Below are 25,419 nucleotides of genomic sequence, written 5' to 3' on the forward strand. Positions count from 1 at the left end.
TGCTGCGGCAGTTCCTGCGGTGATAAACTGAGGACTTCAGTCTCCCTACCAGGCATTCAGACTGGCAGTTTCCACCAGCATTACACATTCACATCTACAGACAAATCAGCCTCTGACTGAATTGTGGTTCAAGTTCAAAAGGAGGGCAGCACATTCTTTTTTCAATTTCCCAGCTTTCTGAGAGGTCTGCCATATAAAATATAACATTTAATCTTGTCTGGAACACGGTATATTGAGCAATAAAAAAGTAATTTGTAAGCGGCAAGAAATTTGGACTGAAACAGTTTCATTTAATGCAGGGTATCAAGGCTCTCTAAGAACGTACCTCACAGCTAGACCTTGGTTCTGTTACTATCCAGCCACCAGGGCTGGATTTAGGGGCAGGCAACACAGACGGCCACCTTGGGTGCCAGGCTTGGAGGGCGCCAAGCTCGGGATGCTGTTTTTGTTGTTAGCGGCAAAAGGAAAAATAGAATGTTTGAAGTAAAATGTTTGAGGTATTCTGTGTATGGATTCATTTTTCACTAACCTCTGAGAATGTTCTGGACCTCTGTAGACCTTTCTCTGATGCTGTGCTTCAGATTGTGAGGGCAAAGGTGCGAAAAGCGACCTTTTGAATTAAAGAACTAGTGTTAATGTTCTAAGGCTGTCACCTACTGTAACACTATTTAAAACTGGACCACCCAATGTTGGTGCTCGGTTCAATTTCTTGATGTTAGTACATTTCAGTTATTTTTAAATTTAAGAAGTTTCTATAAGCTTAGAGGAAACAATTTTTTACTTGATTATGTATGACATGAATCAATACCGATTTACAGATCCTAGCATGCAAATTTATTGTCTAATATGACAGGAATAAATCATGCATGCACATCATGCGTCAAAGGCATTAAATGGACTACAAATGAAATAAAAATAAGGTATTCAAAAGTTTAACAAATGGGCAGGGGGGCACCGAAGATGCTCCTCGCCTGGGGTGCCATTTGGTCTAGGGCTGGCCCTGCAAGCCTCAACCTGTAGCTTGGCTCCTTCAGATGTGATCCTGAGAGAAATGGCGCATAGTGTAATTCTGAAAGGTTTCCATCTCACCTCATAGTCACATCTGCAACCAGGTAGCCAGCAGCTCCTAGTACAAAGACCTTCTTCAGTGGATCACCCTAAATCTACAGAACAGTATTAACAAAACAGTTAAGAACTAGCTCTTGTGAAGAAGTGGATGGCTGAGGGAATTGGTCATGGGACATACAGCCATTTATCTATAAGACACCTGCTTGATTTCAGCCTAAGGAGGGAGCAATTAATAGTTGCGAACCTGTGATGCCATTTTGGTGTCCGACGTGAAATGAGTTTGGGATCTCAGTTTAGTTTGTAGTGGACAGGTGCTCATGTCACAACTGTCAATAGTTGGTTCTCTCACTAGCAAAGAGGCTAAGAATGTGATGGACAAAAGGACTAAATTCCCTTTTCTCCTCTCCACAGCATGGTTACAATACATTGGAAAGGCAAGATGGGGAAGCCTAAACTGCAGTTGCCTCTGTTGTACCTATTCTGTGAATAAATAGTGTCCAGGGTTTCTTCAGCCTCACCCCTTTCACCAGCATTAAATCCCAGCGTTAAAAACAAAACATGATTCTTGAGTCTTGCTACTGCACTGTAGCATCTATTCTGCCCTCCCTGGGCGCATGCAGTTCCCAGTACGGCTAATGGGGGTTATACATGTTCACTGGGTGAAATTCACCCATGTGCAGAGGACCAGAACAAGGCCTGTGCACCACTTAGGTCCCACTTCAGCCTATCAAAAGGGTTTAAGTGACGAACAGGCCTTGTACTGGCCCTCAGCCCAAGGATGAGTTTCACCCACAGAGAGTACAGAAGAGGCTCAAGACAGAGTAATAAAGCAGCTGTAAAGTGAGAACATGATCATTTCTAAGGCCTTGTCTTGACTAGGATTTACAACACACCTTTAATCCTTGTCAAAGCAAGCCCTAAAAGGTTTGTATACAGAGATAAGCAGGTGAAGATTTACTTTTGATACTTGCACAGATATATTCTACCAAACATCTCACTTTGTTTTGTAGTGTTGACAGCCTAAAAATACTATTAAAATAAGAATTATGCAATTATTATTATTTGTAGTTGTGCAATAATGGTAGATGGTCCCAACGGAGACTGAGCCCCACTGTGCTAAGCACAATACAAATGCACAGTAAGAGACAATCCCTGGCCTACTTAAAGAATTTGCAATCTATGCAGGCAGACAAAAGGTGAGGGGAGAGCAGCAGGACAGAGACGGGAAGTGACTTGCCCCTGGTGTCACAGTCGAAGAGTGGCTGAGATGGAGTCTCAGCAGGCCAGCATCCTACCCACAAGACCAATCTGCCTATAGACTATTATTTATAGACAGAGTTGATAGTACCACCTATTATTAAGGTTGTCTGACACATCCCATTATAAGACCCTGTTTTCAGGTGCTCATAACTTTGCCAAACTCTATCTGTTCTGGCAGAAATTTTATGTCAGGTGTCTTCTTCACACTGAGGTTTTTGGAAAATTTCAGCCAGAACAGATGAGCCATTTCCAAGGACAAGGCTAGGGAAAATGATGATGTGTTGCCATGTTAAAAAATTCTGGTGACCTATTCTTTAAGAAGCTCTAGTGTCCCCCCATGTTTTGGGGTGGAACTTGAAATTTTGTGGGGCTGAGGGTGGCCTTTGTGTCAGTGTCATGCCTTTTGCTATCCTTGTGAAAATCTGCCCAAATTTGGCCAAGGTATAAACCTTTGAAAAATTGCAGTACACACATGCTCAGTAGAGACTAGCTAGAGCTTCCCAGCTTAATCCCCTGGAAATTCCATCATCAATGGGCGAGCTCCAGCCTGGGTCTGAGCAGGACTTTCTTTGTACTTGCAGCTCTGGGCTGCTATGAGCTGTGCCAGGTCCAGGCACCTGAAATGCAAGAAGGGAGACGGTCTCTCATGTGCCCTTAAAGCTCATCCTTCTTGGGCCAGGCTGTGTGGAGGAGGAAGCTGCCTGAATCAAATGCAGAGAGGACAAGAGCCAGGCATGGGAGGAAAAATAGATTGGGACAAGGAGCCAGGGAGGTGGGCCAGAGACTGAACTGGAGGCTGAAGAGAGGAAAATTGACTGGGGGTTGAGGTTAGAGGAGCCTGGGACTGGCTGGAAAGGGAGAGTAGGAACCAAGGGGTGGTGGGAAAGAGGTTGGGAAAGCAGCAAGACAGATTTGATGGGCAGCTCCTGTAAGAAACAAATGGTTTAGAGAAAGAGAGTCTCAGGACACTTCCAAATATAGCAGCTGCTTTTCCCAAAGAAAAACCCCAACCAAACTATGGTATAAAGAGAACTAAATGATCCAGGAAACAAAGAATTAAATCAGATAGCCCCTAGTACCCTGTCATTTTCCATACTTCCAGGCAAATGAATACTTGGGAGGACCTGATAATAGGGTCTGTGATCTCAGAAGGATTCATACCAGCCTTGGCAGAAAGGAGAAGATTGCTTAAAGCAAGTGGCATGAAAAGAGAATACAGGAATGTCAGCTGAGGGGCAAAATGGTTTGTGAAGTGTTGTAATAGGAACACTTCCCTGAATAGTGCAGGCAATTAGAGGGGAGAGGAGGTGGTTAGGTGCAGGGAAGAGGGTGAAAGGGCTTTTCCAACACTGTCAAGGAGAATCTCTAAATCACTCCCTCTACGCTCCACTGTCATCCAAGCATCAGATGGCAAAAGTCCTAATGAGGGATGAAGATGTCCAAGGCTACTGGAAAATAAGCAAGTGGCAGTGAGAATGACCCATACTTCAACAGAATCCAGTGATCAGCTGTGCAGACAAGAATCTTTGTGCAAGGCAGTGGCAGCTGCATGTGTCACATACAAAAGTCTTTAATCCCAGTGATATTTCCCATGAGCTCTTGAAAGAAGCCAGACATTCTGTGTGATATAGTGATAGTTACACAGGAACTGAGAAGATATCTGGGTAGAGTGAAATTGCAGCCTTTTGTAGCTGGAGTAGAAATGGACTCAACCTGCTGGGTCGCTGAACCTGAGCTTAGAGTAGTTTAGAACTGGATCAAGAGCGGCATTGAATTTTTTTTGACTCAGGCTCATCTCTAATAAAAAGCTGCCTGAAAAGGGAGAACAAAAGGAGTAGAGAACCATGGTCTTAATCCTGTGGGCAGAGACCATGCTGGTGTCAGATGGCTCACACTGACAGCATTGTCACAAACAGTTCTAGTAACAATAGCAGTGAAGCCGCAGCTGCACAGATGGTGGTACAGGCTCGCCCCAGGAAGCTACCCGGGACTCTGGGTACCATTTGAGTAGCTAACCCATGCTGCTGCCTGGCTACCACAGCTTTACTGCTATTGTTCCTCTCAAGATAGCTTTGATTTAGCTAGATCAAAGCTGTTCTGGATCTATCTACACATGCTGCAATCACATCTCCCAACTGCAGTGTGGACATACCCTTAAAGGTGGCTGTTTGGCAAGCAGGAGCGATGAGTAGACAACATAGGTAAAGATAGGTATCCAGTGCAGGTTATTCTCTCTATTCTGAGTGATTCTTCTCCCTGACACTTATGTAGGTTTCATTAGCTAACCTCTTTGTTAGTTTGAAACAGTGACAGGTAAATTCTAGAGGGGATCTGTTTGAGCATTTAGAGATCAGGCTAAATGCACTAAATCAGTCATTTAGAGTAGCATAGATTGAAAACAAGTCTCTGTGTATCGCAGTAGCCTGAACTTCTGATTCATGAGTAAATCAGAAAAGCTTTTGAACTAGAGACAGCCTGGGATTTAAGCACTTCTGGACTGTGCATGAGGGAACCAGAATCTGAACCCTGATCTGCACCTGTATTTCACAAAGGGACTCTTAACCTTTTACTAAACCAAAACCCTAGGTCTGAACAGCTCCGATCTGGGGAGTTTAAAATCTAGAACCTGATCCAAATGCTCTGGCTTGTGCTCATCTCTCACCTCAAACTCTGAACCTCTTGACCTTCAGCTATCACTTAATATGAAGGTGTTCTTCATCTAAAGAATCCTTGACATGTGTAAAATTCTTATATGAGATGAACTGCCTAGGGCTGGTACTAGAATCTGTGCAAAGTGAAGAAAGGCAGGATGGGCCTGGGAAACCATCACTAGCTCACCTCACATGTTTATAGGATGCAATGTCATTTGGGCAATTAGGTGGGGAATTAGGGTGGCAATTACTGGGGTGCTTGTCACTGTGGGTTCATCTTTCAAGGCAAGTGTGGATCACCCCCAATAACTACAGGGGGTAGCCACAGAGATTTGTGCTGGGAGAGATTGCTGAGCAATGTGCCTACACATGAACTATTATCTGCACAGTGCTCCACTGTGACACCTGACCTGCCAGCTAGAATAGCATCTCTGATCCTCCATCTGTGGTGCCAAGGTCAGTAGAGACTGAATTCTCTAGCTGTCCTCTCCCATTCCCTGCTTGGGGAGTTTTGCTTTGTCTCCCTTGCTCGCTGGGCTTTCTGGTCCACATAGGGGGACATAGGAGCCCATAGAGCCTGACAAACAGATGAAGAGGGGATTTGCCACAACCAGAAGCTGTTGTGGGTAAGAGGGAGCAGTGGATACCCAGAGATGGCAGGACCTGTCACAGGTACAGAAGACAGCTAGATGCTTTAATTCCTGAGGACCCAATTAAACTTAGGGCCTGCCTTGTGACAACAGCCTAGAACTTCCTTTAACTGCTTAGATATGTACAGAAAGCGAAGGTGAAGTGATGATTCAAAATAGTACACCTGAGGATTTAACTGGCTGAGAACAGACGGGGAAATCTGAAGTTTAGTGGCACTCGCTCCATTGACTCTTAGAACAGAGCTGAACACATCCACAAATGCCACTATTAAATCACATAGGCCAGCTGGAACTGAGGCGGAAACTGGTGTTTTCTGTCATAATGATAGAGACAAACCATGTGACACAAGAGTAGGTTACAAATACAGGGCCAAATCCTGGCTCCACTTGAAACCAATGGAGGTTTTGCTGATAACTTTGGGGAGCCCAAGATTTGGTCCAAAAGGCCCAGTTCTGCCAGAAGTTTTTTAGGTACAACTCCCATTGATGTTTATAACACTGTCCACAATGACCAGGATTTGCCCCTGTACTGAAGTCAGTGGGCCAACTCCTGTTCTTGGTTGCACCAATGTGAGCTCACGGACATCTGTGGAAAGGCTCTAGTCTTATGAGTGGGTGACTGGGTGAGATTCACCCCTGTGCAGACAGCTCACATAAGGCCTAGGCGCCATTTAAGTCAAGTTAACATAGAGTTGACGTGGTGCTTAGGCCTGAGGCTGGTTCTCTGAACAGGAGTGAATTTCCCCCCAGGAGGCAGGTTTGGGCACAAGGAGAGTTACACCTGTGTAACTCAGGGCAAATTGGGGGCCCTAATCTCAGTTTCTCTGTTGAACAGCCTAATTATCTGACAATACTGTGATGTTTGCGTACTATGAATAGAATCCCCTCCCTTGTAGTAGTTAATTGACTTTTTATATTAGGAGCAAACTGGACTCCTGGTTTCAAATTCTGCCCTCAGCCACACTGATGTAAATCCAGAGAAACTGTTCAAATCCATGGAGTAACTCTGGATTTTTGGCAGTGTAACTGAGGGCAGAATGGGGCTGTGGCTGTTTTCCTGGCCCCAGGGGTTTGTTAGTGAGCAGTAACTCTGCTGGGTCCCTTAGTGTCCCTGTTAGTAACATTCTTCTTTTGATTTGTCTTTGGGCCTATTTTTGTATCTCTCCCTTAAAATGTTTGTATAATATGTGAGACTGCTGTGGAAAGAATTCAAGCTCTGTGAGGTGGGGGTGTGTATTTTAAAGGGACAGTGCCCTGTTCACTCCAGATTTGCTAAGCAGTTCTTGGTATTAGGACTTGAAACTTGCCTTGACTTAAAAGGCGAAGACAAACGGCGCTACTTGCACTATTAATAACAGTATAATGTCCAGAGCCTTTCATTCTCAAGGATCCCAAAATGCTTCACTGACTGCACAGGTACAGCTGAACTAGAGCAATCACTGAGGTGGAAGGCAGCACAGAACACACTGCATAAGGGCGGAAAGGAAAACATTTGGCCAAAAACAATAGGGCAAACACCTGCACTTCAGCTATTAGATCTTTAAAGTCCATCCTGGGCTGAAAGGACCATTTTTTCAATTGAGGTCTCACTGAAAAGGCCCATGTTGTACAATGAATGGGGTTTGGTTTATCTAGCTCAGTGATTCTCAAACTTTTGTACTGGTGACCCCTTTCCCATAGCAAGCCTCTGAGTGCGACCCCCCCTTACATCTATTTAAAAAAGTGTTTTTAATTAATAACACCAGTATAAATGCTGGAGGCAAAGCGGGGTTTGAGGTGGAGGCTGACAGCTTGCGACCCCCCATGTAATAACCTCGTGACCCCCTGAGAGGTCCCAACCCCCAGTTTGAGAACCCCTGATCTATCTTCCTTTCTGAGTCTCAAAAGGATGGGAAAAAGGGAAAAAGCCCAGTTGTCTGAGTAGTGCAAAGCCCTGTAGAAATTCTAGACTCATTGCTCCTTGAGAGCCAGGTAATGACTGTAACAATGAATGCCTTCTCCTGCCTTCACTTACCTAGGACACTACAGACTGCAATAATGATCTACATGTCGGATGCCTCAAGACATGATTAATGCACATTCCTTGGGTTGTTGATCAAGGTCAACCCCAAGCTCCAGCTTGCCACTGGAACGAATGGGACTAGCCACAAAAAGCTCACTGCAATGCCCTGTGCCCTGCGCTGCCTCCCTGTCTACCAGCAGGTCCAGTTCAAATCTTAATCCTTAAAACACTTAATGGACTCAGACCAAGCTACCTTAGGGATTGTTTCTCCATTCACACCCCTTTGAGACTGCTGTGCTCATCAAGGACACAGAAGCAAAGGTATGGCTACAGCTGCAGGTCTCCACATGCTTACGCCCAACATCTCCCTCCCCTGCCCCGCTGCCAACACATACCCCATCCACACATAAAGCCCTCGGGACATGTGCCTGTACATCCTCAGAACATGCACTTGCTGGCTCGTCTGAGTGTAGAGGTACAAGCCAGTGGCCCACTGTAGTGCGTGTCTCCACCCGCTCACTTTGCAGTAGGCCCTACCACTACAGAAGCCTTGTCTCTGGCTCCTGTTGGTCTCATCTCGGGCACAGCACTACTACCAACCCAGCCTAGTGCCTTTAACAACTGTCTGCCCACAAAAACAGAAGTCACAAAGATCACGGAGAACAGGTATCTGAAGACTGATGCTTGGACTGCTAAGCCATGCCCTCTAGTATAGCTACAATTCTGACCTTCATTTTTGATTGTGTGCCTTCTACAGCACTGCTGTCGTAAAGCTGGAGAAGGCTTAGGGAAGATGTAGTCACAGTCAAGTACAAATTAAGAGATCTACACTGATACAGGGATGTTTGTGCTGCAATGCACAATGGGAGTAATAGTGTAATCTGGGGGCCCCTTTGAAACACGGACCTATTTCCACCTCCAGTCTGTTTGTGATTACAGTGTAATGGTTTTGTGTGTAACTAAACCAAATCTGAGTGCTGTTTCCATGCTGAGAAGATAAAGGGAGACTTTTATTTATTATTAATTTGAACAAATCTTATAGTAAAATATTTGGTGATTAAAAATCCCACCGTTTGTCTGAGTAAGAATGTTCATCCCATTACCCTGGCCAAATTCCAACTCCAATCATTACACTCTTCTTAGGTTCCTGCTGTAGTTTTTCAATTGAATACTGCGTCCTTCCTCATTTTAAACCCTTCAAGGCAGGGACCTTTTTTCCTAAACATCCATAAAGCACCTGCACACTGGTGCTACATGAATAAATAATCTGTTGTATAGTGTTGCTGGGTGCTACTGAAGAAATGATTCATTCCACTTCAGAAGTGGCTGCATTTCAATGGTGGATAAAGTAATTCTTATGGATTCCTTACCCACCTCAAAGGAATATTATGAAATTTAATTAATTTCTGTTTGTAAAGCACTTCAAGACTCTTCAAGGAAATGTTCCATAGAAGCACAAACATATTATTAATAAAATATTTTTAAATTGATCTCTGCTCCTGTTGTTGTATTTTGTCCAGTCACTTTCATGAAACACAATGGCTTACTATTTGCCTATTTTTAGTCTACATAACGTAAAGTCACCCTCCCACAAATACCAGAATTGTTAGCAGTTTATCACCTGGTTGAGAATGTAGAGAATGATACTATAGTATTATTATTAATTACTATTATTATTGATTGAGTTCCAAGAATGCACTTAGCCTAGTATACAACCTAGCTAGACAATCTTCTTGGCCTCAGGATCTTAGAGTGTAAATATAATCTTATTGCTCAGACATTGAAGAGACGGATAGATTCAAAATCATTTCCTTTAGAGCCTTCTAAAAACAGGTGCATACCTGAGATAGCCTTCTAATCTAGAGCATTTAAAGTCCAGGGGGGTGTCAAGCTCTACTGTGATATGAATAAATAATGTCACCATAAGTATTCTAGATGCCTAAAGAACGTCAATTACTGTAGTCCAGAAAAATGTCCAGATTAGCTACTTAATCAAAAGAAATTAGAGAAATCTGTAGCTCAAATACACTTCCCAAAGCAAGCGCTAACAAACGTGGTTACAAATTTCAGAGTTTACATTGGATGTCTATATTTTGAGGGATTGTTGCCCATGTATTTGAAAAATAACACCCAAACTTGAAATATACACAGTTATCAGAAAATACACTGTAGGGAACAAACCTGCCCTGGCAATGGGATTACTTAGATTACCTGACAGTCTTCTCCATACCCATTTCTGTGATCCTGATCATATTGTTAAACTGTGTTTACATTAGATGGGGTTCCGATTACGCATACAAACCACTTAAGCTTTGCTGTCATGGTTAAAATTCTTAAGAGCCCTTAAGGCAAATGCAGCTTTGAACTGTATAGTGGCACACAGGTATTCTTTATTGATCATTGCCATAGAAATATAAAATGTGTGTCACGCTTACTCTCTGTACTGTGATTAATGCCGCTGATATTTCCCATGATTTCTTCACTCAAGACTATCTGCAATGATCAGCATTGTTATCACTTCCAACAACAGATACCTTCAAGTTCTATTACCATTTCATCCATCAGCGTGCATACTGAATGGTAATCACCAGTCATGGAAAAGGATATTACACCTTATGCTAATGATACAAACTAAGATATATTTTCACTCTGTTCCAAACCCAGATTAACTTCTAAGGGGCATATATTTGTTTTTTTCTTTACATTTTCAGAACCAATTTTTTTCCCTAAAGCAAGATTTTGCGGGCTTTAACTTTCAACACTACCTGCATCCTCAAGAACAGTTTTTTTCTAATATAAAAAGCTATCAGTTTTTGTTATTTTTGTGGTTTTGTGCTGTTTTGCAATGAGTTTCCCCCTCAAAATGATTAAATCAAATACCTTTCTGCCCTGCCTTTCTCTTATCCTCATTTGCCAGTTGTGCAGTGTCTGAGAGACCGTCTATGTACGTGCAGCATATATTTGAGATTGGGGGAGAGCAGGTGTGACAATGGGCCTGCTTTTCTCACCAACAGCCATTTCACACAAGTGTGGCTCTATTGATTTCACTGGAATTACTCTTGGTTTATGCTAGTAGAAGCTCTCTCTGCATATGAGAGATAGTGAGTTGTATAAGTGTAAGGGTATGGCTACACTACAACCGCATGGCTAGGGTGGTGCAGCTGTGCTGCTGTAGCACCATAGCATAGATGCTTCCTGCATTGAAGGGGGGTTTCCACCAATACACCTAATCCACCTCTCTGAGAGGTGGTAGCTAGGTTGATGGAAAATTTCTTCTATGGACCTAGCCACATCTAGGGATGGTGGTGGTGTAGGTTAGGTTTTCACAGCCCTGAGCACCATAGCTAGATGGTTCTAATTTTTAAGTGTAGACCAGGCCAAAGAGAGACACATGTAGGTAATGTCAGTGTGTGTATGGCAGTATGTGGATGTCTGTGAGTGTAGCTGGACATGCAGAAGGCTATGCAGGTGGGTTTTAGAGAATGTGTGTGTGAGACTGTGAACATGTGGAGACTAATGTTTTGAAATGTGCCCCTTTTTCCTAGTTAACATGCCCATTTGACTCCCATCAGTGTTGACCAGGATCAACTAACCTGTTTTAATTAATATGATTTTAAACAGGACTTTGCACCAAGCCTACAGGAACAAGTCGTGTCTGAAAATGTGAGCTGGTCCTGCTCAACCTTGGAGTGTGAGCCTAGGCTTGTCTATACAGGCAATGCCATATAACTACATCACTTTGGTTTTACCACTCTAAGGCCTTGTCTACACTGGCAAGTTTCCACCCTGTAAAGCAGCTTTGAGCGCTGTAACTCCCGAGGTTTACACACTACCAAGCCACTTAGTGCACAGAAACTGTGCAGTTGCAGCACTGTAAAAATACCACCCCGATGAGAGGTGTACAGCTTTCTGAGCTGGGGCTACAGCGCTGCGGTGCCAGTGCAGACACCCTGGTCGATTACAGCACTACAATTGGCCTCTGGGAGGTGTCCCACAATGCCTGTTCTTGCCTCTTTGGTCATCAGTTTGAACTCTACTGCCCTGCCCTCAGGTGACCAACCATGAGCCCCAGCCCCCTTTGAAAGTCCCCTTTCTGTTTGCTGGCTGACGCATGCAGTGGTCTCAGCACATCTTTCCAAATGACCATGACTGCTCCATGCACCAGGCGATCCCCTGCGTGGAGCAATGCCAAGATGCTGGACCTCAACAGCATTTGGGAAGAGGAGGTTGTCCAGTCCCAGCTGCGCTCCAGCCGTAGGAATTATTATACCTACAGACAGGTTGCACGATACATGATAAAAAGGGGCCATGACCGGGACACACTGAAGTGCAGGGTCAAAGTGAAGGAGCCGCAGAACACCTACCACAAGGCGCGGGAGGCAAACTGCCATTCCGGTGCCGCGCCCATGAGCTGCTGGTTCTGTAAGGAGTTGGACGCAATACTCGGTGGCAACCCCACCTCCACTGTGAAGGCCACCGTGGATACTTTGGCGGCTCGCGTGCCAGTCGAGAGTGGACTGAGCCAGGAGGAGGAAATCTTGGACAAGGATGTGGAGTGGGAGGGGGACCCAGAGGCAGAGGACAACTCGGAGGTCAGAGATGCATGCAGCCAGGAGCTCTTTTCTACCCCGGAGGAGGCTAGCCAGTCACAGCTGTCGGAGATTGGCAAAGCACAAACAGGAGAGGAGGCCCCTGGCTTTGATTTTAGGGATCGCTGAAGGAAGTTCTTGAGGGCAGGAGGGTTGCAGAAAGCAGGCTTGTGTCTGTATGATGCATGTACCACCACATGCCTAGTCTGAGTGGCGGAACAGGGTGTTGATTGACTCCCTCACTTCCTGGGAATCTGCCTCAGAGATCTCCAGGAAACACTCCTGGAGATACTGGGCAATCCGTTGCCACAGGTTCTTTGACAGAGCTGCTTTGTTTCTTACCCCATTAAGGGTAACTTTCCCACCCCACTCTGCTGTAACTGGAGTGGAGGGAGAGGAGGACCATTCCTGCACACAGGTGTGCTGCATAAGGACCAGGGCAGAAGCTGCAGTCTTGGAGAAGACCCTCCCTTGATTCCCTGCTCACCCTCAGCAGCGAGATACCTTCCATAATGAACACAGCCCGTGGAAAACATGGGGACAATAATGATTATAAGGCCCCCCCCACAGTGCTGGGTCTCCCCAAGAGCCACATGCCCAGTGTACAGTATGATCCTGGAACACTGATTTCCCCTGCCTCTGCGGTTACTCACCGTTTTGGGGGTCTTGTGGTTCATGTGTGCTTGTCTGGGGTCAGCCAGTTAGTGACAGGTGTGTGAATAGTGGCTGTGTTTTAAATCACTGAATCAGTGGTCAGTGTGTTGCAAACAATACTGCTTCTATAAAATGTTGCATTTTGGCTTCACAGGTATGACCTTGGGAGCCCAGCCTCCCTCTTTGTTATCACCGGCTGAACGGCTGCGCAGAATTAGAAAGCGGCCACGAAAAACTAAAGAGGACTTCCTGCGTGATGTCAAGATGCACTCTGCTGCTGAGAAACAGGAATTGAAGGAATGGCGGGACAGCGAGAAGAGGGACCGAAAGGAAAATGCGGTGCACCAGAACAAAGCCACGGAGCGGCTCTTAAATGTTATGGAGTGCCAAGCGGACACATTCCAGGCGCTTCTAGCACTGCAAACTGAGCAGCTCTGCACCCGCCCTCCCCTGCAGCCACTGTTGCTAAACTGCCAACATACTGCTATCAACTTACTGTCTCCAGTCTATACCCGCTGCATTCCACTCCTGCCCCATCACAGTCCAGCCTGTGGACTCCCAGTACCCACTGCACTCAACACCTGTCCCTGTGCAGTTTGGCCTTGCTGAACACCCACTGCACTGTACTCCATAGGACAAAGTTGCATATGATACCTGGACATACACAAATCTTTAACTGTACTGGGACCCAAACTCCTCCTGGGACCCTCCCTTCCCTGATCCCCCACAGTGCTGATTTGTTTTGTTGTTGTTGTTTTTTGGTCTCTCTCCTCCGGTTGTTGTTTTTTAACAAAATAATTGTTTTGATTTGAAAGCAATCGTTATTCTATTAATTGAAAGCAAACAGAGCCCTGCAAAGCAGCAGGCAATTTTCTTAAACCTTCACAGTGCATTGTTTGCACCAATCACAATCACCTCCTAGCATTACAAGCACTGCACTCCCAAGCATAGCAACAAATATTGGTGGTTTTCAGCTTCAAATTGCTGCCTCAAGGCATCCCTGATCCTTATGGCCCTGCACTGCTCCCCTCTAATAGCCCTGATCTCTGGCTGTTCAAATTCAGCCTCCAGCCACTGAGCCTCAGTGGTGCAGCCCTGAGTGAAGCTTTCACCCTTCCCTTCACATATATTATGGAGCGCGAGGCATGTGGGCTATAAGCATAGGCATATTGTCATCAGCCAGATCCAGCTTCCCATATAGACGCAGCGCCAGTGGGCCTTTAAACGGCCAAAAGCGCACTCAACGGTCATTCTGCACTTGCTCAGCCTGTTGTTGAACTGTTCCTTGCTGTTGTCAAGGTTCCCCATGTATGGTTTCATAAGCCACAGCATTAAGGAGTAGGCAGGGTCTCCCAGTATCATGATGGGTATTTTGACTTCCCCTACGATGATCTTCTGGTCCAGGAAAAAAGTCCCGGCTTGCAGCTTCCTGAACAGGCCAGTGTTACAAAAGATGGGTGCATCATGTACCTTTCCGGATCAGCCTGCATTAATGTCCGTGAAACGCCCACAAGCACCTGGAGAACCATAGAGAAATATCCCTTCTGATTAATGTACTCAGTGGCTAGCTGGTCTGGTGCCAGAATTAGAACATGCACACCATCTATCACCCCTCGGCAGTTAGGGAAACCCATTTGTGCAAAGCCATCCACCATGCGACGCATGTTGCCCAGAGTCACAGTCTTTTGGAGCAGGATGTGATTAACTTCTGTCAACATGAGTCCTACCATCAGCTTTCCCACTCTGAACTGGACCAATCGGTAGCAGTCTGGAGTAATCAGCTTCCACAGTTCAATCGCCATGTGCTTCTCCAATGACAGGGCAGCTCTCATTCTCATGTCCTTGCACTGCAGGGCTGGGGCGAGCTCATCACACAGTCATAGGCACCTACTCAGTGGGTTCTCCGGGGCTGGAGCATCCAAGGGGAAAATTGGTGGGTGCCTCACCCCAGCTCACCTCTGCTCCGCCTCCGCCTCCTCCCCATAGCGCACCACGTCCCCGCTTCTCCCCCTAGCTCCCAGTGCTTGCTGCCATGAAACAGCTGTTTCGCGGCGGCAAGTGCTGGGAAGGAGGAGGAACGCAGCACGCCCTGGGAAGAGGCGGGGCTGGGGCGGGGATTTGGGGAAGGAGTCCAATAGGGGCAGAGTTGGGGTGGGGACTTTAGGGAAGCAGTTGGAATGGGTGTGGGGCAGGGGTTAGGGGGCGGGGCAGGAGTGAGGGGGTGGGGCAAAGGTGGAGTTGGGGCAGGGCCGGGGCGAGCACCCACCGGCACCAGGAAAAGTTGGCGCCTATGCACACAGTCCCATGAATATGGCTTTCCTCATGCGAAAGTTCTGCAGCCATTGCTCGTCATCCCAGACATGCATGACGATGTGATCCCACCACTCAGTGCTTGTTTCCTGAGCCCAAAAGCGGAGTTCCACTGTGGTCAGCGCCTTTGTGAATGCCAAAAGCAATCTCGTGTTGTAGCTACTACGCGTGGCGAGATCAATGTCAAACTCCTCTTGCCTTTGTAGCTTAAGGAATAACTCCACTGCCACTCCTGATGTGTTAGAGCGAGCAGCATACTGGTCAGCAGTTCAGGATCCATTCCTGCAGACTGAAGAGGCAGAGTGCGCAGTACACAAACCATTGAAAGATGGCGCCAAATGCGGACTGAAGCACAGGGATTGCTGGGATGCGAAGCAATGCATCACGGGGCATTGGGACTGGGCCCTGGATGCCCCGTGACCCACTCCACCTTCCCACAACTCTTAGCAGCAGAAGAGGAAGAGATGCTATGTGGGATAGCTGCCCAGAGTGCACCGCTCTGAATACCGCTGCAAGTGCCACAAGTGTGAACACGCTATTGTGTAGGCAGCTCACAGTGTGAATACACAACAATGGTTTCCCTTCAGCGCTCTCTGAGCAGCGATGTAACTGCTGGCGAGATAACTCCGCCAGTGTAGACATACAGGCCTGCACAGGTGTGACGGAGCTGTTCTGGCGGGACCCAACTGAGAGTGCCAAATCAGGACCAATTGCTCAAACAGGGCAGTCACAGCCCTAGGCTGGGGTTTTTCCACCTCTAAGGCAAACCAAACCAGCCAGACAAAAGGACTTTGGTCTCACCCCACTGGCTAACCACAAGTCACACAAGCAATTTCCTTAGACACTCCAGTCTCCCAGTATCACCACCAGTGCACTCGTCCTGGGGATGAATGGTTATGAAAACCAACACCCCAATAAAAGAAAAAGGTTCTCTCAATCCCAAAGGACCAAGCCCCAGACCCAGGTCAATATACACACCAGATCTTACCCACAAATCACGCTGTTGCCAATCCTTTAGAATCTAAAATCTAAAGGTTTATTTACAAAGGGAAAAAGGTAGAGATGAGAGGTAGAATTGGTTAAATGGAATCAATTACATACAGTAATGGCAAAGTTCTTAGTTTAGGCTTGCAGCAGTGCTGGAGCAAACTGCAGGTTCAGATTAAGTCTCTGGAGAACATCCCCCACTGGGATGGGTCCTTCAGTCCCTTGTGTAAAGCTTCAGTTTGTAGCAAAGTCCCTCCAGAGGTCAGAAGCAGGATTGAAGACAAGATGGAGATGAGGCATTAGCCTTATATAGACTTTTCCAGGTGTAAGAATCCCTTTGTCTTCACTGTGGAAATTTACAGCAAAATGGAGCCTGGAGTCACATGGGCCAGTCCCTGCATACTTTGCTGAGTCACAAGGCGTGTCTGCCTTCTCTCCATGGGTCAATTGTGGCGATGGCCCTTTAATGGGCCATCAAGCCAGCTATGCCGGGCTAACATCAGCTTTGTCTGGGACACTTCCCAGAGGCAGAGCATAATACAGAATACAGACATTACAGAGCCAATACTTATAACTTCAACTACAAAATGATACACAGACATACAGACAGCATAATCATAACCAGCAACCCAGAACCTGGTCTTAGACACCTTAGATGACCCCCTTTACCCAAGGTTTGGTGCCACTACGGGACCTTGGTTGCAACCCATGTTCTATATGGTCCCCATTTATATCAATAACGTCACAACAGGGATTTAGGGTATTTCAGAATCAGAGTGCCCTTTCCGGTTTAGTTAATACATTTTAAACATGACCATCTATCCTAGTCTAGAGAGAGAGAAATTGAGGAGTGAGATTAGATGTAGGTGTGCGAAGTGTGTGTGTGAGAGACACTGTGTGTGAGGGGGAGTGTGCATGAGAGAGAGAGAGTGCATGTTGGGGAGAGCGTGAGGGAGACTGTGTGAATGAGGAAGTGTGTGTGTTGGGGGAGTGTGTGAGGGAGACTGTATGTGTGTGAGAGTGTGTGTGTGTTGGGACAGTGTGTGTGAGCATGTGTGTTGGAGGATTGTATGTGAGAGACTGCGTGTGTGAGAGAGAGTGTGTTGGTGGAGTGTGTGTGTGTGAGCGATTGTGTATGTGTGTGTGAGAAAGAAGGTGCATGTGTGTGTGAGAGAGGGAGTGTGTTGGTGGAGTGTGTGTGTGAGTGACTGTGTATGTGTGTGTGAGAGAGAAGGTGTGTGTGTGTGTGAGAGAGAGGGAGTGTGTTGGCGGAGTGTGTGTGTGACTGTATGTGTGTGTGAGACAGGGAGTGTGTTGGTGGAGTGTGTGTGTGACTGTATGTGTGTGTGAGAGAGGGAGTGTGTTGTGGAGTGTGTGTGTGAGTGACTGTGTATGTGTGTGTGAGAGAGACGGTGCGTGTGTGTATGTGTGAGAGAGGGAGTGTGTTGTTGGAGTGTGTGTGTGAGAGTGACTGTGTATATGTGTGTGAGAGAGAAGATGCGTGTGTGTGAAGTGTGTGTGAGTGACTGTGTATGTGTGTGTGAAGTGTGTGTGAGTGACTGTGTATGTGTGTGTGAGAGAAAAGGTGCGTGAGAGAGAGAGAGGGTGTGTGGGGGGAGACTGTGTGTGCCTGAGTGAGTGTGGCAGCGCACTGTCACTTTAAGCCGAGCACTCAGGAGCCGGAGCGCTTGTTCAGCACAGCAGCAGCGGCAGCTCCCACTCCTGAGCCAGACACACCAGCACACACAGGCTCCCTGTGCCCCTAGCCCAGCTCAGCCGAGACCCGCTCCGGCGCGGCCGCCTCTAGCAGCGGGCGAGCTCCGCGCCAGCCATGGATCCGCTTCCCAAGGAAGGGGAGCCTGCCCCGGCGGCGGCGGGGGCCGGGGAGCCCAGCAGGGGCACTGCCTCCTCCAGCGGGGTGGTGGTGCAAGTCCGGGAGAAGAAGGGACCCCTGCGCGCTGCCATCCCCTACATGCCGTTCCCCGTGGCGGTCATCTGCTTGTTCCTCAACACCTTCGTGCCAGGGCTGGGTAAGGAGCCCCCGAGCTGCCCGGCCGGGGGGGGGGGGTCACTGCAAGGGCGCTTCTGTGCTTGCAAACCAGGGGCGGCGGGGAGAGACCTCAGGGCTCCTGTGTGCACAGGTGGCACCGTATAGATCTGTCCGGCAGGGGAGCGGGTCTGTCCCGGGCACGGAAGGGTTACGGTGTGTAACGGGGGTTACGCTGTGTTGCATGGAGGGGTTCCCTTCCCGGCTCCAAGGGCTCCGGGGTGAGGCCAGGGGATTTGCTGTCAGTGTTATTGCTACTGTAGCGACCCACCTTCCCCTCTAAGCAGGCTCCGTCCTTGGTTGCCCCCAAGCTTCGGCTCCAGTTTGCTCCCTGCTGCTTGCGGATTTTGCAAGCGGTTAGTTAACCGCCCGGTGGGTGCTGAGAGTGGCGTGGCGATGGGGCGATCCCAGCCGGGGCGGGAGGGGTGACGGGCTGGAGGACTGGACCGTACCCCGCCCCCCTCCAGCCTAGATGCTGCTACCGCTACTTTCCTGGGACAGTATGGGATGGGGGAGGCTGCTAAGAACTTTTCCTAGCCCGATCTAACAGGGGAATGAGGAGTAGTGCCCTGCCCTCCCTCCTCCTGGGGCAGGCGCTGCCCTCGCTCGGTAACCCCAGGCTGAGCTCAGATCAGGGCGGCTGATGCCCAGGAGGTGAGGGGCGAGGCCGCCCCTCTTTGGTCACTTCACACGGCTTCCCCTCTCCAGCTGGCCGCCTCTTCGGCCGAAGCAGTGCGGGAGATCGCCCCAGGCTGGGCTGGGGATGGGGCTACTCCGGGCACCTAGTAGTGTGTGTCAATTTGGTAGGGGGTAGGAGTTGTCTAGACCTCCTGGCTCTTAGGGGGGCGCCTGCCTCTCCCTCTTTCTGGGACCCCGCGAAGATCTGCACCTTCGCTGGCCCTGGTGTGTTCTGCCCAGAGCTAGATTCGGATTGTGCAGCGCTGTAAACCTCTGGGGAGAGAGAGAGGCAGGTCTGGGGCTGAACCCCGGCCCGGCCGCTTGGCCACGCAATACCCGGCGTCCCTCCGGGATGTGGCAGACAGGCCCTGCTGAGCGCAGGGAAGGACCAGCTGGCTCCAGAGATGCCAGGCGCCCGCCCTCGATTCCACCCATGCACCAGCGTCTGTGCCGCGGCGATGGCACAAGGTGGTGGGTGTTCGGCGCTGCAAAGGCATTTTGCAGGGGGTGGAGTGCAGTAGGGAAAGACCTAAGAGCGCGGAGAATCAAGGGGGCGGGGGAGCCTGGGCTGCTGAGCTCGGAGGGCCTAAATCTCTTCCCCTGGCTTCAAAGGGCTTTGGATCAGGCACCCTGGAGTTTTCGTCAACCTGCTGTGCTTTGTAGAGGAAGTGCTTATAGATCAGTCTCCTGAGGTCACTATTTTTGCCGGCAGAAAGTTCTTCTTAAGGGCGTAGAACTAAATATCAATATTTTGTTCTAGATTGGGGGGTGGGGACAGCATCAGGGAACCCCCTCCAGCCTTCAGCTCTGGCTGAAATCTTGGCTCCACTGAAGTCAGTTGCAAGACTCCCCTTGTCTTCAATGGGATCAGGATTTCACCTTCTGTTCCTAGTTAGGGAATGTATTTATCCCCTTCTCCTTTCTCTGTACTCTTGTCTGCTTTGCATTGTTCTAAATAATGACACACACAAGCCGGTGGCTTCCCCCATCCCTTTTAAGAAGTGGCACAAAAATGAACTGTTGCTTTTTTTAATACTCAAAAGAACTGCCTTCTGAAAAATCAGTTTGTTTGAACAAGTGACATTCAGCTGTGTCTCACTTCCTGCAGCTCTGAGCACAGAGACAGCCTAGACACAGGAAACAGGCGAATGTCATTTTAGTCACAGCAGAATTTTCCACCTGCTAGAATGAAAGCATATTTTTTCTTCATCTGTTAAAACAGGAATTAATAGCATCCACTGTACTACATCTTATATTTCATTTATTTAAAAAAAAGTAATGATGGAAATGCCAAAATATGAATTTTCACAGAAGCCAGGAAATGATGCCAAGACTGAGATGGCATCCTTCTGGTTCCCCCTACCCTGTGCTCACTCTGTGGGGTTCACAGCTGAAATTGTAGCTGCACAGAGACCCAGCAATCTAGTAATTATTCTTATCATAAAGCTCTCAGGAATATCTACCCCTTTGGACCAGTTAGCGTGCCCTTTAGGCAGGGATTTTCCACAGACTGTTTGGAAGCTGTGCAGTCTAGTGGTTAGAGCAGAGGACTGACACCTAGGACTCCTGGGTTCTAATATCCTAGCTTGGATAGTGACTACACTAAGTGACCATGGTCACGCCACTGAGGTCAACATTTCTGGAAACTTCCATTAATTTTGTTGGCCTCCATTTTTAGGTGCTCTCTTTGAGGCGCATTGGAGCCGATTGCACTTCAATCAATGATGTCCGATGGAAGCTGCGGATGCCAATATCTTTGAATATCAGACATCTGATTACTCTAGTAGTGGGACAGTCCCCAACTGAGACTGCTCTTGAAAATGTTAGCTTTAACCCTAGTTTCCTCATTTGTACAATAGGGATACGTGCCTACTGCAATGCAGAGCCATATAGATGCCTGAGCCTTAGCAGTACATGGATTCAAGGAATGCAAGGCCAAATCACAGTTTAACAACAACAAAAAAACAAACAAAAATTAGGAACAACCCATACCTCAGTACTCCCATTCTGGGCTGTAGAATCCTTACTACTGTTCCTGCTGGTCTTTCCTTCATCAGCGCCTTCTCTCTGGAGATTATTTTATATCCTAGAAAGATTTCCCACCTTGCCCTGCTCTTAAAGGGATAGCACCTTGCCACACCTATTTTGCAGGTGTGTTTGTATGGTTTAATGCATGCATAATGACTGAGTTCCTGTGATGAAAGTAGTTACGTAAGTGCAACACCTTATACAAACTAATGTCTTTACAACGTACGCATGTTTTAAAAAACCCAGGGATCTATTTCAAAGGAAAATATTAATTTTTAAAAAAGTTTTGTTATATAATTATGACACTGTGGTACATGCTTCCATATTACACCCTTCAGGTATGTTATGTTAGTGTTCCTTGTACTCAGCCACCCTAGAACATAGATGAATGGACCATGTACAAATACTCCAGTTGAGTGCCTCAGTATCTTTATCACGTGACCTTTTATCATGTAGAGTTTTCTCCACGTCCCCCCCACCCCAATATTTTGAAAACCAAAGGTTTTTTTCTATCTTTTTGAACATATCTTTCTATCACAGGAGAAAATACCCCCCTACACACACCCCTTTGTAGAATTATAAGAATATCTGGCAAAGGAGAGGCGGTCAGTACCCTTTCCCCTCTTTATTTGACATTATTTGGGGACTACTACAAGCTACTCAGAACCCTAAAAATTGCTTAATCATTTTCCCTGGGCCACCATGGGAGGGCATAGGGGAGCTGTCTTTATGGATCTCTTTCATTCTTTGTATAGGGTTTTCTCCCTGACTAAACCCTGCAGAAAGCCCTCTGTAGTTCATCAGTGCCATTCTCTGCAGAAGATATTCCCTCCCTTCTAAGGCCTGAGGTTTCTACCTTCACATACTTCCAGTCTTTGCCAGGCTGGGAGCTTTAGGCTTGGACTTGGATCTCTGCATCTGTGCATATTGTATTACCATCAGATCACTAGGCCAACCCAAAGTCCTTTTTTCTTAAGATCCCTAGATTATTCAGACCCCTCTTCACATTGATTTCAATGGGACTTTGTGGCTGGACCACTTTCCACTCTGATTTTCAGCTGTAAAAGCAACAGCAAAGAAAATCTTCTATGTTTGCAAGCCTTTCTGGGCAGCCGTGAGGGTGAGACTTCTCTTCCTTGTTAAATGGATGCCGGGAGCCCCACAGAATCACCTGATTCCAGGAGCTGGGCTGGAACAGAAACCCCCACATATGAAAATATGCATCCTCATGTCTGGAGAGATAGCAGCCTTCTGTGTCTGTGCATGGGGTTCTGAGAAGGGGTTGACTCACCGCTAGTGACTTCTTCTGGCCAGGCTTAGCATAGCAGCTGTCTCCCCATCAGGTACCTTCTGTGGACAGTTGCTCCTGGCCTGTGGTGATCTGTCTCTTCCTTTGAATTGGTCCTTCACCCAGGTCACTTCAAAGTCTCTCCCATTCGAGGGTAATCAGTGAACAAAAACAAGGAAGTGAGTTCACAGGTAAAAGGGATTGATTCCCTCTCAATGTCCATTAGCATCTGGCCCTCCCTTTTCTGAGGAGGCGACACCAGTCAACTGTCAGCTGGGGAGCACCTGCCGTCAGTCAGCCCTCTCTTCAGTAGCTGAGCATTGAAGATTTGCTCTCCTCCTTGGTCTGCCATCAGCTGAGCTGGGGCTTTTCCTCTGAAGTGTCTCCCTCCAGTCCCGTCATTTCTCACAGCTGCAGCAGATTGGAACCACCTGAGCCCTCTTTAGCTCATTAAGCCCACGTTGTGCTGTGTGGGGTTTGTATAGCCCATCACAGGTTCCTGTTGACTTTGGTCAGAATAATACATTTGCATCTGAGGCAGATTTTGGCTCTAAATTTGACTTATTTACACACAGTCTATCCTGTGATGAAGCTGGTAATATCCTACACATTTCAATGGGAATTTACCCTGGGGGCATAAGGTCACTAAAACAGCCAATGTGAATGTGACTTTTGACTGTCCTGGCCAAATCCAGGTAATATGTCTCAGGCTACACATGATGTGAAGCTGTAGGTGCCTAAATGTGCTGCAAGGGGCATTCAGTACAAGAGATCTCACCATCTCATCCCAATATAACATCCTAAGCCATTTCTACCTACTGTTGTGTGTTTGGTACTGCTTCCTCTTTAAGTGTTTCCTCACTACTAGTGTTGCCATTTTGTCTCTTGCCTAGGTACTCATCAGACTTAGGGCCAGCCACCTCCTTTATCCCTCTAGCCATATTTCTTGTGTGCATGGTACATTTCCAGTCATGTGTGCTTGCTTCAGCTCTCATGGTGGGCTCCCATTTGGGATGCTGGCTTATTGAGTATGCAATCTTAATATCTTCCCCTTGTTATCCAACAGACTTTGCACTTTGGTCCCATTGATCAACATGGGGACTGTTGTTTTGGTGGGTCCTGTTGTCCATCAAGGGGCATTCTCTTCAGATGTGTCCCAGTAGCCCACATGAGAAACCCTGTAGTGCTTGAGCCTATTGTCTCATCTGGCTGGCTTCACATCAGGCTGGGTTAGCTTCTTAGTCCCAGGTTGTCCCTTCCCCCTAGTTCAGGGGGTTCCCCTGAGGCCATAAAGTTTTCTCATCAACTGCACGGTCTCTGATAGAGACCCTGGGTGGCGTCTCAGTATCAACCAGTGGGGCAATATTTGTATGAACTGTTCAACCAGTACTGACTCAGCCACTTGGGCTGCAGCCTGCTCATCTGGCCGTAACCATCAGCAGGAACATTCCTTCTGGTTTTGGGCCAACCCTCCCCCCCGCAAGCTGGGCTCCCATTTCCATCCAGAAGTGGCAGCAGTGCATTTCTTTTCAGATATTGAGAAAGTTCAGGATGGCAGCCTTAACCTGTATAATCCCACAGGGTCAAACCCTCAGTAGGCTGCCTAGGCTGGCCCAGTTGGGTAGGGGCCCAGCACAAGGGATCAGTGTTCTGAAGGCCATTGGGACGGGAGGCCACTGCCACTCACTCGGAAATGGTCCAGAAAGCCTCAGGGAGTTGCCAGGCCCCATCTTAGTCAGCTTCATTGGTACTGGTGGGAGCACAGGTCCCAGGCTGCCACCGTGGCTGCCAGACTCCAGCTGCCCTGACAGGCTGCAGCCCTGTCAGTAGTTGTAGCAAGTTTGGTTGCAGGTCCTTCTGCTGGTTGCCATCTCACCTAGCAGTTGCTGCTGTTGGGTTGTTTGAAGCTGTTATTGAGTGGCCCACTGTTGTAACAGTTGATGCAGAAACTGCTGTGGCTGCCTGTTGTTGCTGGCTCTCCGTCATCCATTTGCATCCCTGCTCTGGATCAGTTCTGCTTGGATTTTCTGCCTCTCCTGTGCATGGGTTTCCCAGCTCCCGCTAATTGACTCTTGTGGCCTTCATTCACTGCCATTTGTAGCAGGCTATACCTCTCTACTGCCCTCTTGGGGAGAGGGTGGGCGCTGCTCCTGTCAGATTCAGGGGCACTGCCCTCTGGCTGTGCTACTTAAAGTATTGACCCTTTTGCCGGGGATCGGGGGATGAGGCGGAAGAAGGGTGGAAGTTGTCCACACCAAAAGTCAGTGTGATTCCTCAGGCCACAAAAAGCAGAGTCCTAGGCCCATGGGAAGCCAATGAAAAGAAAAGTATCAGCTCTTCTCCTTTCTGAGAGGGCCAGGGCCGCCCAGGCTCATGAGCTGTTTTGCCGGTTAGCATCCCCTGCTTCCAGGGGCCGTGGAGCTCTGAGTTACAGCCCCACTCCCCGCAGAGTGTCACACTATGCTGAGATCCTCTCCTTTAAGGACCTGCCCATTTCCAGGCTTGACAAGCCTGCCAAGTGCGCTGGGTTGAAGCTGATTATGGGCAGAGGAGCTCTTTAACCCTTTCCTGACTGGGCTAGGGATGTGCCCCACCACAACACGTACTAAACCAAACTTGATTACCTTAGATTGTGAAATATGAGAATTTTTAAACATCTAATTTACTTTTCACTGTTAATGCTAATTGCTCCGTTTTGGGCAATGAAAATAGGTTAGTCACTTCCACTTGCTTTGCCATAACTTCGGGCCAAATATGACCTGCACGAGTCCCTTTAGATCATCACATTGTATGCTGGCATGGCAGAACATGGGGTACTTATCTTCCTACACTGCTTGGATGCATCTGCAATATTTAGACATAAAAGCTTGTGGAGGTCCTGGGTCAGAATTTTCAATCTGCCTTAGCTGCATCTCTCCTTGCTCTGCTTTTCTGACAATACAAGGCACAGTCAGAGAAATAATGGTGGTGTCACAAGTTCAGGTCAGAAAAGGGGAAGATGCAGGCTGAGAGAAAGAAAAGGGAGAGCCAGAGTCCAGGCACAGGACTGAGCATCAGAAGATCTGGCTTCTGTTCCTGGCTCAGCTTCTGAGTGACCTTGGGCAAGTCACTTCCCATCCCCATGCCTCAGTTTCCCCATCTGTAAGTGGGGGTAATGATACTGCTCTGCTATGTATAGTGCTTTGAGATCTACTGATGAAAAATATT

The 25,419-nt window shown here is 47.7% G+C and overlaps 1 protein-coding gene across 4 annotated transcripts in view; it reads left to right on the forward strand.

Annotated features, from left to right (window-relative positions):
* The first annotated feature begins 17,878 nt into the window (after positions 1 to 17,878).
* The window catches only part of STUM (stum, mechanosensory transduction mediator homolog), a 78,948-nt gene continuing 71,407 nt past the window's right edge, over positions 17,879 to 25,419 (forward strand). For all 4 annotated transcript variants that reach the window (XR_005596533.1, XM_039531651.1, XM_039531649.1 and 1 more), the window contains exon 1: positions 17,879 to 18,201. Coding sequence is in view for 3 of the 4 variants with exons in the window: in XM_039531651.1 (XP_039387585.1) it covers positions 18,003 to 18,201 (199 nt within the window). In the remaining variant the exon portion in view is untranslated. The remainder of the gene's footprint in view (positions 18,202 to 25,419) is intronic.

The sequence above is a fragment of the Mauremys reevesii genome, linkage group 3 (assembly GCF_016161935.1).
Source record: "Mauremys reevesii isolate NIE-2019 linkage group 3, ASM1616193v1, whole genome shotgun sequence".
NCBI lineage: Eukaryota > Metazoa > Chordata > Testudines > Geoemydidae > Mauremys > Mauremys reevesii.